At 33.4% G+C, this 15,583-nt stretch overlaps 1 protein-coding gene across 9 annotated transcripts in view; it reads right to left on the bottom strand.

Moving 5' to 3' along the window:
* The window catches only part of Kdm3 (Lysine demethylase 3), a 238,756-nt gene that overhangs the window by 142,072 nt on the left and 81,101 nt on the right, over positions 1-15,583 (bottom strand). For all 9 annotated transcript variants that reach the window (XM_035868224.2, XM_085663769.1, XM_035868227.2 and 6 more), the window contains one exon: positions 14,437-14,539. In XM_035868224.2, the coding sequence (XP_035724117.2) occupies positions 14,437-14,539 (103 nt within the window). The remainder of the gene's footprint in view (positions 1-14,436; positions 14,540-15,583) is intronic.

Genomic DNA, 15,583 nt, shown 5'->3' with positions numbered 1-15,583 from the left:
TCTCTCTCTCTCTCTCTCTCTCCCTCTCTCTGTCTGTCTATCTATCTTTATCTTTCTCTTTTTCTCTATTAGTCAGTCCACGACCCGGATGTACAGGAATAGCAGAGTGCGTGAAATTCGGTACGTATTTGTGTGGTCAAGCGATGAGAGACGAAAAGGGAGGGTTAAAGAGTAAGAGTAAAAGAGAGAGAGAGAGAGAGAAAGAGAAGGAGAGAGAGAGAGAGAGAGAGAGAGAAAGAGAGAACACAGGCAGAGGAGTTTAGCAAAGCTTCGGCACCTTTCTCAAAGGCGCGTTTCATAGTTGGCAAATGGCCAAACAAAAAACGAATAGAAATACGAGACTCAGATCTCTTAGTTTCTGTCGTGGCATCAACATCTTCATTGGACACCTGTCTTGTCGTCGAAAAAGATGTCGATGATATTTTTATTCTTTTTTCTTTTTCTTCCCCCTTCCCCCCCCCCACCTATTGAAAAGAAAAGCGGCTGAGAGAGTAGCCTGGCTATTTATTATCGGGTATTTTCTTAAAAAAAAAAAAAAAAATTTAATACTAGAAATAAATTTTGTTACTAAATATTTATAATGACAATGATTATGATAATAAAAGAAGGAAAAGAAAATTAGTTGTACTAGTAATATTCGTAATGATAATGGTGGTAATTAAAAAGGAAGAAGAAAAAAAAATTAGTAATAAAAGTAATAATATTTGTTATGATAACGATGATAATTGATAAACGCATAAGAACAGTTTTGTGACCTCATCCTAATATAATACAATGAGAAATATCCTAAGACCTTGAGAGCATTTCTGTTCTCTTTAGAAGTCCATATCGAAAGGTAGAGATAAGTACCGGTATGTCTACCTGTCCGGGCACCAGCTGCTGCCTGTTAGGAATATCGTTCGTCAGGTTGCACCTGCGTCTGATGCACCCTTGCTCTTACATACGTTTGCCTGTGTGTGGTCGACCACGAAAGAAGAGACAGACAGATAGATAGACAGACAGACAGACAGAGAGAGAGAGATAGAGAGAGTAGACCAATGGAATCCAACGATGAACAGCTGCGGCGAAACTGCCTTTGGCTTATTCCCTCGATTATGCAACCGGTTGAGGGGAGAGCAATGGGGAACCGAGTTATAACCCCATGGATGCCATTTAAATCGGTCATTATGCGTGGTATGCAAACAATTCACATACATCGATCTGGTTCCTTTCGGAAAATAATTTATTTTTCTTTTCATTTTAATTTCTATTTTTCTTTTTTTTTTTTTCGAAACCCTAAAACAGCAGTGATAGTAAATGATAAATATAATTTGTTGAGAATGTGATATGTAACGATCCTATTGTAAAGAAAGAAAGAAAGAAAGAAGAGTGAAAGTAGATTAACATAAATAAAAATTGTAATCTATCTTTTTTTTACACGCCCTAATCTTTAAATTAAAAATGAAATATAATGGTTATATAAAAATTGAATGAATAATATTATACGTATTAAATGAAATGATATATGCGTGTATAGTTGTAATGAAAATTCTCTAAAAATTTTTGACGTTATAACTAATTTTCATTTTCGCTGTCGTAGAAAAAGTATTCTGATTTTAGTATAGTACGTCAAAATTTATTTTCTAAAAGTATCGTGTTATATGAAAATTCATTCTATAATTATATATATATATATATATATATATTGTTTTGCTATATATGCTAAATAAATAACAATAAATTGTATATAACAAAACAATTTATTATATAACACTGTATGGGTGTGTTTGTTAAGTTTATTAATTATGATCTTTGATGATAAAAAAAAAAAAAAGAAAGAAAATATTACAAATGTTCTCTATTGCATCAAAACCATTTATCTGTATCACGTTATATGAATGGTCCTCACAATTTTCATATATCGTGCTTTAGGAAAACTGAATACTCGCATAACCTGCATGCTATGTTATAAGACATATTTATTTTTCTATATCAAAATATAAATCAACAAACACGATTTATTTGATTCGTGTAAAAATACTAAAGAAAAATTTTATATATATTTAAAAAGAAAGAGAGAAAGAAAAAAAAATAATAAAAAATATCACAAGAAAGATCTGAAAAATAAGATCTAAAAAGGAACCAGAGGACTGATATGATAAAAATCTTTGAGTATTACTATTGCGAAAGCACAATAACAATTCTTGTCTATCCTCACTGAGCGATTTATAAATCCTGTGAATATTTTCGCGATATGGAAAACGTGTCCTTTCCTTTCTTCCTGACGACATAAAAGCAATGAATAAAAGAGCAAAACAAAGAACAAGAAAAAAAAAAAAAACAACAAGAACAAATCCAAGTCGGATTCTCTTTCTCGTCTTTCACCAGTGATAAAAAGGTTGGAGGTTAAAGGGGAATTGGGGGCAGGGGAGGAGGGACGCGAAGTAGTTAAAAGAAAAACATTTACTTTTCAACCTGTCCACTCGAACGATCGATCGATCCTTTTTTTTTCTCTCCTCGAGAACGAAGAAAAAAAAATGATTTCTACGGTAGTTCTTTTTCTCAGCTGATCATACGGTTTAAATAAGAGGGTGTCAGGAAAAGAGCATGCGTATCAAGATTATGTTCGGAAAAGATACTCTCTTTTTTTTTATTTACATAACTGACCCTTTTATTTATTTATTTATTTTTTTTTTGTATACTCTCTATTGCGCCAATTAAAGAGAATAAGGAGTGAAAAAAAGAGAGAAAAAAAAACTGAAAACATTTATGAAATTTTTCTATCTATTTGTATTACATATATGTGTACAATATTTTTATATATATATATATATATATAATACGAACAGATATATATGCACACTGATATATTATGTAAACTGATAATATACACTTTCATTGATGATAATAATGATAATATATATATAAATATTTTTTTATTATATATAATACATTTATTGCACATTAATTTATTGCTATTTATTATATATAATAAAACAATGTATCTATATTATTATTATTATTATCAGAGAAAGTATATGTTATCAGTTTATAATACATATATAAATATGTGTGTGTGTGTGTGGATTTAGTTCATGAAAAATTTCCTTTTTCTATCATAATTTCTAACGAAAGACGACACTCATACGTGAGTACGTAAGTAAAATTAAATGTCTTTTGTGAGATACCACCTACACCTTATTAAAATAATGTAATATCATATTTCCTTTATTTTTCATTTCTTCATTTATGTGAATATTATTTATGAAAAGATATAATTATCTCACAGTCTGAGAAATTAATATTTTGTTATTCGAAGTAAATGAAAGAAATATTTATATATATATATATGCGGGCGCACACACGTGCATGTATTCATATATATAAACAAAAATAATAAAAAATAAAAGAGAAAAACTTGGAATCATTTTTTTACTCACTTTTTCGATGAATAAAATAATAATAATAATTATTATTTTAATATACTATATATTAACAATAATAATAATAATTATTATTATTATTATAACAACAACAACAACAACAACAAATACCAATAATAATAATACTAGAAAAAGAAGGTAAAGAGTTTGGAAAAATGTTAGAAAAATTTTCATAAATTTCTAGTTTTACTCTTTTCTCGTTATTTTCTCTCTTTATCTACCCCCTTTTTTTACTTCAACCCCTTTCCCTTCCATCTCCCACCTCCCAATTCGTATTTTCTTTCTTTCTTTTTGTTTTTTTCTTTATTTTAGTTTTTCAACCTAACATTGCAACAAACACATTCTCGGCCTCTTTCGAAAGCTCGTTCCCGTATACACCAAAAGCTTTTCCGGATGCCTTTCCGCATTAATATCGCTGCGTTGGAAAAGAGAAAAATGATAAAAGAGAGAGAGAGAGAGAGAGAGAGAGAGAGAGAGAGAGAGAGAAATACGGTTGTCTACGCTACCGAAATGGATTATGGATTATACGGATATACGAGAAAAGAACGTTTCTAGATTATTTTACGTTTCGAAAGCTCTCTGTAGACTCACAGAAATCTAATACACATATACACACACACACATTTATATACAGAATGGATTATAAATGGTAATAGTTTTTGCTCGTTACAAACTAAAAAAGAAAAGGAAAAAAAAAAAAAAAAAGAAAAAAAAAAGAAAAAAAGAAAAACAAAAACCAGAAAGAAAAAACGAAACACTCCTTAATCATTTTAAATAATCAAAATCATTGAATGTACAATAAAAAGAAATAAATAAATAAAAATTATACGTATGATTTAATTATTTTTTCATTTCTATTTTTTCAACATCTCATTCTATTTCCTTCTTTCTTCGTTTTCTTTTTTTCCCTCTTTTGTTTTAACCGTTACCTGCGATATTATTTTTTTCCCTTTTTTATATAAGCACAGAGAAGCATTTAGAATTGAACCGACTATTAATAGAAATAAACAATTATCGAGATACTTGATTATTTATAATATAATTTAATTATTCCTTTTATTATTTAATTAGCATTAATTTCTTCGTTTTTTAATCATTACATCGTTACTCATAAGTGCTCCCGTTTAGATGAAACTCTCACCCTGTACAAACAAACTAATACACGTTCGAAGAGGAACATTTGTACATCTCTCTCTCTCTGCATACATACGTGTATATATATATATATATATATATATATATATATATATCAACGTAGATAAAATTCAGGAGAAGCAGAAGCTCGGAATCAAGTGGTAGAGTAAGCTGAGAGTTAGTTCGCAACAATAATTATCCGAGTTCCGCAACTAGTGGCCGAAACGACCGACTCGGTTCTAAACCGGAACGAATATAGTTTCTCCGTCTGACTCTATCTCTCTATATATCTCTATCTATCTATCTATCTATCTATCTCACTCAGAGACAGATACATAGACATTCATGTTTTAACCCTTCTATTCTAAACTGAACTACTCGATGACTGTTACCTTTTACCTATGTACAAACAAATTCATGTCGGTTTGGTGGCCATTACCATTGAAATTTCTAAAACTCTCAGAATCAGGAGGGAGTTTTCGAGGGATGGGGAAGAGAGGAGTGGTTGAGAGAGGATGATGCATATAAGTAGTATCTTTCTATCCATCTATCCATCCATCTATCTATCTATCTATCTATTTATGTATTTGTTAATATAAACGTGAATGCACATGTGCAATACAATATTTTATGCGATTCACGGAACCGAAAGGAAATACAAAAGTTCGAAACTTGGAAATCATAACTAACTCGTACGATATTAGCTAGAAACTCTAACCATGCTCTTGTTATTAAGTGCTTGCAAATTAGACATTTTTTAAAGAAAGAGGATCTCTGTCTTTCTCTCTTTATATATATATACATGTACCTAAATTTCGAAGATAGTTATTTCACCATTATTACGAAGTCAGCAGCAGTAGCAGCAGCAGGAAGATGAAGAAGAAGAATAACAAGAACAATAATAATAATGATAATAACAAGTGAAGTAATAATGCACCAAAAGTTCGTAGAGTTAATCAAATTTGTTTATACAAATATGGTGCTATCCCAAAATAAAAATGGCGTATCTCGATAAGTCGTAAAAATCGAAATAGATCATTTTTTTTTTTTATGCTCGAAAATAAATTATACAGATTATTCAAACATTTGATGGTTCGGATCTGAATTGATAGATATGAGTTTGGCTTGTCCAAACCATGATTTTTCGATATTTCAAACGACAAACGACGACTATAAATCAAATGAAATATTCGAGTACTTCGACAAATTTTTCCCGAGTCCTTAATTAAATTAATCCATTGAAGATCTTGCCCAAATAATAATAATAATAATAATATTAATATAATAATAATAATAATAATAATAATAATAATATTATTATTATTATTATTATTATCATTATCATCATCAATGATAATTATTGTAGAATTTGAGAAATACCAATATTATTATTATCATAAAGTTTGCGATATACCTAACATTATTATTATTATTATTATTATTATTATTATTATTATTATTATTATTATAACAGTAGAAATCGCAATAAAAGTCTTTCCATGCTGGACCATTTATATCCCATTGTAACAATCATTCCAAAAAAGAATGTGTCACGTTCGATTAAAAAACGAAGATAGCACATGCATTAGAACACGCGCACACACATTTATAACATAACGATCAACGCTAAATCGAGAAGCCTGAAATAATTTCTATCAATTATTTACGATATAGTGTGCTAAGATATATAAAAAAAAGAAACAAATACACACTCGCAGCCTCTCTCTCTCTCTCACACACACACGCGCAGAGTAAAAGCGAAGGCGTATCGGCACGATATCGATCGTATATTATTAATATCGTTGCCTTCGCTATGCAAAAGCGAAAGAAAAAAAAATAAAAAATAAAAAACAGAAAGAGATAAAAAAAAATATATATATATATATACATATAGTGAGAAAGAGAGAGTAGAACTTCGTCGATGATTCGATAAAGTTTCGAATTAAACGCGCAAACACCGGGAGCCACGTGTTTTCTCCCTCAGAGGAGAGAGAACGAATCAATAGCGTTGGCAACGTTATCACCAATATTTTACCCTCCCTCTTTTCTCCTAATATTACTCGACACGAGTTTTATTTCTCTCTCTCTCTCTCTCTTTCTCCGTTTGTTTTTTTCTTTTTCATCCGACACACGGTAGAGGACATTTATTTCATTTTATTTTTTTTCCTCCCCTGCCCCTCTGTCTTTTACTCTTTTTTTCATATTTATTTTTTTCCCCCGTTCGTTCTTTTTTATATTTTATTTTTACCCTTTTTTTTCTGGTGCACGAGTATCTTTTTGTTTTTATTTGTTTTATTCTCCCGTTCCCCCGGCCCTCCTCTCACTCCCACTCCCCACACGTCTCTTTCATATTCAGTATGTAGAGAGCCGCGACATTTTCGGAAAATATCATACCACCTCTCCTCTCCTCGTTCATCCATCCTTTAGCACCCCTCGACATCCCTCAGCCTTGTCTATACTCTACTCCACTCTACTCTATTCTACTGTGCTCTCTATCATCGGCCCCGTGTACTCTCGCCCTCCCCCCTCCTTCCATCGTGCTCGGAGGTTTAATTAAAAGTTTAACTAAAACTGGAGTTAATTAAAACTTGAAATTACGGCTCGCGCAGGTTCGCGCATGTCGATGCATTAATAACCGCTCAAATGTCCATTCGCCGTCGCAAAGCGAATCTCCGCGAAGATCCTAAATTATCTACCCATACCTAACCGGACCGACTACCCACCCACACGCGCCCTTTTCTCCCTCTCTCAGCACTTGCCTGCCTACCTACCCGTCCAATCCCCAGCCCTCCCCCGACGACGACGAACCACCCCACAAAATCATTCTACACCAGCTCTATCACCGACTGATTCACTTTAATTTCCCACCAACGATCGTTAGCCACAAAGCAGAATCATTCTACGATAGAGAGATAGATAGATAGATAGATAGATAGATTGAGAGAGAGAGAGAGAGAGAGAGAGAGAGAGAAAAGGATTGAACGAATAGATGCCTAATTAATCCCATTGACGGGGTGAACAGCGATTTATCTAACTGTACAATTTGATGAATAACCATTGAACTCTGTACATAATATATATATAAATATACGCACATATATATGTATATATACATATCATATTGACTGAATATAAATTAAGGGCCAGTTTAATATCCATTTTGTTAGAAATATAATGTTGACGTGTGAATTATGGAAATATAGATAGAAATAGTAATAGTAATTTAATTCTTAATAAAACTTAAATTTAGAAGAGAGAATTACTGCAAAAGCAAAAGTTATTTATATATATATATACATATATATTTATTTATTTATTTATTTATTTATTTATTTATTTGGTATATGTACGTATAACCGATATCGACCTGTTTCACATAGAAACTATTAGATGACGAGTGGAGTTTCTCTAATGCCAAATGAAATAAACCTGCGATCGTTGCCACGTTCGAAACCGCCCGTTGAAGCTGGCACGGCTTTTACGAGCGACGAGTTTCGTTTTACTACCCTCCGTGAACAATAGCAATACGACTATGAAACCGACGTTGTAAGGGTATACGTGTATGTGTATTTGGGTGGGCGTGTGGTACACGTACCTACAGGAAGGGCTATTTACGTTTTATTAACGGTGGTCCAACCGGCAACACTACTACTAGGGGACCGGTGTGCTGCTGCTACTGTGCTCTGGCAACCATCGAAATGCAAGTGTTCTCTTTCTTTCTTTTTTTTTTTTTTTTTTTTTTTTTTTATTCTTTTTTTATTTATTTTTTTCCCTTATTTTTCCTATTGCGATATAGCTTTTTTTTTTATGCCGATCCATTTATACTGTATCTCGTATTATTGCATGATAGAAGGAGAAAGAGAGAGAGAGAGAGAGAGAGAGAGAAAGCGCGGATGAATTTTCGTTTTATGACGTTAGTAGAATTTTCGTCGTTAAGAATTTTTATTATCTTTAAAAGTGGTCGGATAAAAATTTATATATGGATTGTTTTTTATAATCGACTTTTTTTTTTTTTTCCTTGTAAAAATATATCACAAAATATTATTTGCCTTATATATATATATATATTTTTTTTTTTCTTTTGTGGTAATATTTAACAATATTTTCATTATTTATACAAGGTTAAGAAATTTTTATATATATATAAGATAGATTAAAAAAAGAAAAGGAGGAAATAAACATAACAATAATAGAAATGAACATATTCATGCAGGGATGAAATTAGAAATTCGTGGTTAAATCTGACCGAAGTCTAATATCGACTTCACTCTATAGTCTCCTTTAATAAATATAATGTAGTATAATGCAACGATTGCACGTATCCAGAATATAACGCGGTGTTTAACGCCTGCGTAATCGCGTAGGATTGCACTCGCATAACTCTTCCATGTAATGTTAAACGCATATATTACGGATACCGCCCACAACAACGTTTTAATCCATTGCACGTGTAAATGTGTTCTATTTATGTGCAATACATATATATGTGCGTGTATATGTAGACACGAATTAGCTTTACGAGAAGGACTGATTTTGACCTGATTTAATAGTCAATGGAATATTATTGTTTTACTATACTATAGTATTTTACTATATTAAATTTAATAGACAATGAAATTGATTTTTACATTTTCTTTATAGTAGGAAGATGGAATTTACTTTTTTCCTTGTTGTTTATAATTTGTAATTATGAGAAAAAGAATTGGATTAAAAAATGATTTCTTTGTTTTTTTTCTTTTTCCATTTAATTTGTAGCAACGAATAAGTTTATAATATATTATTTTGCATTGTTGGCCTCTGGCAATACGTAATATAAATACAATAACGTTAATAAAGAAAAGAAAATAAATAGATAAAAAATAAAAAAAATAAAAAAAGAAAATGGTATTTGGTTTCGATTCGTTGTGGTTATTTTGTAAACTCACGATATCTGAAAATTGTCGCAAGTTGATAAAATATAAAAAATCGAATTCACCGTATGGAAGAGCGGTTCGAAAAAAATAAAAAATAAAAAGGAGAAAAAAAGTAAACAAAAAAGAAATAAAAATGTTCGTATGAATTCGTTTTTGTATAATTAAGTATTTATACGAATTATGAATAACCATGGCAATTTTTAAGTCGTCATTAAATAAATATATTTATGTACTTGTATATCAGTATTATGAAATAATTGAATTTCTTAATGACACTATTTGGATTTGATATTTTTTTTTTTTTATTATTATTATAAAAATTTTAACAGGAAGAGAAGATAGGGCAAGGACGAAAGCGAGAAGATAGGAGAAGAAATATTTTCTTTTCTCCTTTTTTTTTTTTTTTTACAGAAAAATTTGATTGGCAAAAAAAATGAAATATGAAATGCAAAAAAAGAAAATATATATATATATATAATACACGTGGCAATCAACGCATTAATGGAACGATAGCACAATCGACAATGACACTAACACTAACAACGACAACAATACAATCAGACAAATGATCCTTTAAAAGTAACCCAAAGAAGAAATCCCGTTGGGTTAAGTCACCCAGATAAATCGTATCTTATTAGAGGATCGTGGCCATCGGCACCCTGAAGTTCTCACGATGCACTTCTCAAAGACCTCAATGCACCTTGGACTTTTCTCCGTTTACTTCAAAGATAGAAAAAAGAAGAGGAAGAAGAAAAAGAAAAAGAAAAAGAAAAAGAAGAAGAAGAAGAAGAAGAAGAAGAAGAAGTAGATACATATATTTATACGTACATGTATAGGCATAGGTAAAGGTAGAGAAAGTATATATATATATATGAGTGTGTGTGTGTGTAGATGTAGAGAAAGAGAAAGAGAGAGAGAGAGAGAGAAGGAGAGAGAGAGGAATGGCGTTAGAGTAGCATGGTCTGACTTTGAAAAGTCCAAAAGAACGAAGACGGATTGAAAGAGAAAAAGAGAAAGATAGAAGAAGAAGAAGAGGACGGAGGGAAACCGGAGAGGTAAAAAGAAGAAAAACGTGTCTCGACAGCGACTTTGGATCAGGATTGGCCGACTGCCAAGCCATATAACCAGTAGCTACGAGTTCCCTCCCCCACCCCTTTACCCTCAACTCTTTCCCTATGTTTCTTTCTTCCTTTCTTTCTTTCTTTCTTTCTTTCTTTCTTTCTTTCTTTCTTCAACAGTCTCCTCGATGCCCTGATAAAATCGTAGAAGAGAGAGAAAGAAAGAGTAGATCTAAAGAGAGTCTAACGATGAAATGAACACAAAGAAGTATAGACGGTTGGATAGATTTGAAGAGGTTGACACGTGTCGACGTGTATAAGAAAGAGATAGATAGCTAGATGGATAAAGAGAAAAAGAGATAGACGGGTTTACTATACATACATATATACATACATAGAGACAGACATACATACCATAGAACGGGTCATTGGAATCAGGTGCAACGGGTAACGCGCGCACGTCTACGAATAATTAGTACGGCAACTCTAACTGGTTCTGGATCGTGATTAAAGCACCGTAAGAGTGGTATGCTAAAGCTATTGGGTCGGTCTTCTCTCGGTCTGCCAGTGTATTCGTATTGGTAGGTGATAGTGATGGTAATACTAGCGGTAGCTAGCGCTAGTGATAGTGATAGTAGTAGTAGTAGTAGTAGTAGTAGTACTAGTGGTAGTACCGCGTTCGGGTGCACCGACCTGAAAGAATTAACTGATCGATCTTTAGTATGATCGATAATTAGCTGGCTAGACGATACACGATCACGTTCTCTCTTTACGTATATATGTATACATCTACGTGTATATGTATATACGTAGGTAGATCTCATTGTAGACCGATAATATCTATGTTACATATATATATATATATATACACCCTATGGATACGATGAGAGAATAACGAGGGAGAGAGAGAGAAAGAGAGCATGAGTAATTGAAAGGAGAATATGTGTGCCTGTGTGTGTAATATTGCTCACGTGAGTTTGCATTAACCAGAAGTTAATTGTTAATAAATACTACATCATAAAGATCACCGTAGAGATCTTTTATGTACAATAAAGGAGTATTATCGGATTTGCTCGATCTATTTCGTTCGAGTATTTCGACATATAACGTATAAGCTGGTTAAATCTTTAATTTGTAAAAGAAGAGAGTGGGGGGAGGGAGAAAAGTTGGAAAGTTTAGGTGGTGATAGAGGAGGATTGATACACGCATCTACGGAGTTACGAGGTAAAAGATGAACGAAAGAGAAGGAGGAGGAGGTAGAGGAGTAATTTCCTGTTAGAGACGAAGCTTCCGGCATCTCTCGTGTAATTGGTCCAAGCTAGCTTGGAACGTTCACCTTCCTCTCCTCTCCTCTTCTGCCGTGCTTCTTACGTTGTGTATGTATGTATATATGTATATATATATATATATATGTGCGCGCGCGTGTACAAATAGATATCCACATATAGAAGAAGTTTCCTTTTCAACTTCCCACGGTAATTATCACCGAGTATCAACGACTTTGCGATTGAAGTAGTTTTGCAAAGGGGATAAGGGTGGGGGAATAAAAAAAGAAATGAAATAAAATAAAATTAGACAGAGAAAGAGAGAGAGAGAGAGAGAGAGAGAGAGAGAGAGAGAGAGAGAGAGAATGTATTTTCAGCAATGTGTCACCCGACACGAGCTTTATACCGTGGCGTTTATTTTTGCGAGTCTGAGAGCGAGAAAGTAAAAAAGAAAAAAAGAAAGGAAAAGAAAAAGAAAAGGAAAATAAAAAGGAAGAAGGAAAAGAAAAAGAAGGAAAACTTCCTCGGATAGAGAGAAAGAGAGATGTGAACGAGTATGTTACATGAGTGTACACGCGAGGGCACATTGACAAACGATTGTGTATGTATGTGTATATATGTGTATATATATATATATATATGTGTATGTATGTATGAGTACAGAAGGCTGTAAAGAGACAAGCTGAGGAATTATGCCTACGACGACGAAGAAGAAGAAGATTGGGATCACTTCAAAGGGCTTTCCCTTCGAAGAGGATTTCGTTACTTTATTACTCTTCTTCTTTTTCTTCTTCTTCTTCTTCTTCTTCAGATTTCTTCTTTTCGAGACGAGTTCGAAGAAAGAAGAAAGAAAAACAATAAAGAAAAATATTAAAAAAAAAGAAAGAAAGAAAGAAAAAAAAGAAACAAGAAAAAAGGAACAAAACAAAAGTAAAAGGTGAGAATGGTGGGCGCACGATTAGAGAAAAGAAGCAGTAGCTCCAGTCGTGAACAAAAGACCCCAAAAGAAGAAGAAGAAAAAGAAGAGTATCCACGTTACGTGTTGAGGAAGATCCACCCCCACCTGCAATCCCACCTCATCTCCTATCACCATTCTCTCTCTCTCTCTTTTTTCTTTTTCTTAAGACTCTCTGGGTCTACCTGAATCAGCCTCTCTCCTTTCTTCCTACCCTCTCAACAAACATCCACCCACCCAGTTAGTTCAGTTTCTTTCTCGATCTCGTTTTCTTTTTCATCTAACCCTTAAAACCAAGGAGAGGAGGCAGGAGGAGAAGGATGATATCCCAACCTCGCCAACCCTCTGTACGAATCTTTTGTTTGTGGACCGGTTCTATGAAGTTCCTCGAATCATTTCCCTCCTTCTGACCTCTGCTTCCCTATACAACCTCCTCCTCCTACCAATCCCACCATATCACTACAATCCCATCACTATTACTACCGCTATTACTATTATTACTACTATTACTACTACTACTACTACTACTACTACTACTACGCTAGCTAAGTCCTCTTCTTCCTCACACTTTGGTTCCTCAATTTCTTATCTTTCGAATCTAGCTATCATTCCCCTCTCTCCCACCCTTCTTTCCTCCCTCCTTCGGAAACATCGGCCGCTTTCGCTCTCGAAATCATTTCAGGATACCATACAAACACAAATACTCACATACATGTACACACAAATGTATACCTTTCTACCACCTTTTTATCTTAGTCCCTCTTTTCTCTTTACCGTCCTTACTCACCAATATACCAACACAATCTAACCCTCAATATAGATTCTTCCGTTAAATTCCAGAAGCAAGTTTAATGGAACCGAGCGTAACCGTCTCTCACGAGAGAACCCTGAAGGGGAGGGAGAGAGAGAGAGAGAGAGAGAGAGAGAGAGAGAGAGAGAGAGAGAGAGAGAGAGAGAGAACAGCTTAGTCCAATGGTATGTCTTCGTCTGACCTTTGGCTGGGTCGATTCGCGCAACCCAACTCCGACGACCCCGTTTGACCTCGCTTCATCGACCACGGCCGAAGAGAGAGAGACCTGGACATTGTGGGTCGGGAACGTAAGTACGATACTCTCTCTTTCTGTCTCTCTCTCTCTCTCTCTCTCTCTCTCTTTTTCTCACGTTCACTTTTTTTACCGACAAAGACAAAAAACAACGCGTTGTCGGGAGATTTTCCATTTCGAAATCGATCTAACCTCGTTTATCTCAATTATCACTCAAAACCTCATCTCAACCTCGCCCACCACACGCTCATTCTATTCCCTTTTGACACGTGTTCAATTATTATTACCGCTTGATAAAAATGAACACGAAGAAGATATTTTTTAATTTACGCTTATAAAGGATAAATATTTTTATTTACGCCATGCTATTTTTTCTTTTCCCGACGATGCTGACGCATGCGTCAAAAAAGAAAAAAAAGATAAATGAATAAATAAATAAAAATATATTCAAATACTTTAACAACTTTATATCATCCGATATAAAGCGATAAAGCAAATGGACGATTGGAATTTTAAAGTATGAAGAAACTTGTTAATTCATTATTTAGTTTCTCATAATCTTGAATAATGAATGAAACGTTTGGATGTGATGTTAGTGATATATATATATATATATATATATATATATATATATATACATATATACCTTTATCTAGATGCTGGGTAATCGGACTTTGCACTCTGGGCGTTGGTTGCAATTGTGACGTATTGTTACCAGGACGTCCTCGTGATCTCCTTCCTGGTCTGGGCTACAAAAGAAGAAAAATATTATTATTTATCGAATATATTTTTCTTTTTTCTTTTTTAATCGAAACAAACATTGTAATTATTACTGGTCGATTAATAAGACAATGATATTTTTTTCCGTTTCCTTCCCCTTTAAATGTAAGACTACAAGGACGATCGAACGAAGAAAATAAAAAATATACGTGTGACGTTTTACATTAGCAAACACTATCCAATCTTTATTTTATGTTATATATATATATATGACAGATCCAAAAGTAATCGTAAAATGTTTCAGGGTGTGTTCGACGATTGTGTTCCTTTGTTTTAATACGTAAACCATCGCGTCCGGAGAAACTTGCGAGTTTGGTAAGTTTCTTTGTAGGAGGATGAGTAGAGTATGAGGGTGGTGACTTTGAGAGGAAGGAGGAGAAGAAGCGCCGTAGGAATAGTGTTAGGTGGGGATGAAGGAGGGAGGAGGAATCTCTTTGTTTAACTGTCTCATTTATTACCGTAGATAAACGTGCCGCGTTGTAGACGCGCACGCCGAGAGATAAACGCGACGAGATAAAAGCGAGCGAAACGGTTTGCTTTGTGTTCGCGAGCGCGCTTGCGTACGTATATATAAAAAAAAAAAGCTCCGTCCATGTCGTCGCGCGCATTGCACAGGGTAATGTCGTGTAATGTAATACTATGTAAAGAGGTCACCAGGTACGTAGATACCTAAGTACGAAACCTGGTACGAAGAGAAGTAATGGATGAGAAATGTACGAATACGAATTTCGTAAAATATAAGTTGGCAAGTAAATAAAACGAACGACTGATACATTATTTCACAATATCTTCTTTCGTTATCTTTGTGTTTTCCTTTTTCTCTCTCTTTTTTTTTTTTTTTTTTTTTTTTTTTTTTTTTTTTTTTAGATCAATCTGATAAGACGACAATAAAAAGTTTATCACGATTATCGGATCGATTAAATTAACCTAAATTTATGTATCTTTTCGGATAACACGCATTACATAGATACAATTTTATATATTATATTTATTATTGATCGTTATTGAAATTT

The sequence above is a fragment of the Vespa mandarinia genome, chromosome 24 (assembly GCF_050613455.1).
Source record: "Vespa mandarinia isolate Hongniang chromosome 24, ASM5061345v1, whole genome shotgun sequence".
Classification (NCBI taxonomy): Eukaryota; Metazoa; Arthropoda; class Insecta; order Hymenoptera; family Vespidae; genus Vespa; species Vespa mandarinia.
The sequence above is the reverse complement of the archived record's forward strand: the minus strand, read 5'-3'. Positions and strand labels throughout refer to the sequence as shown.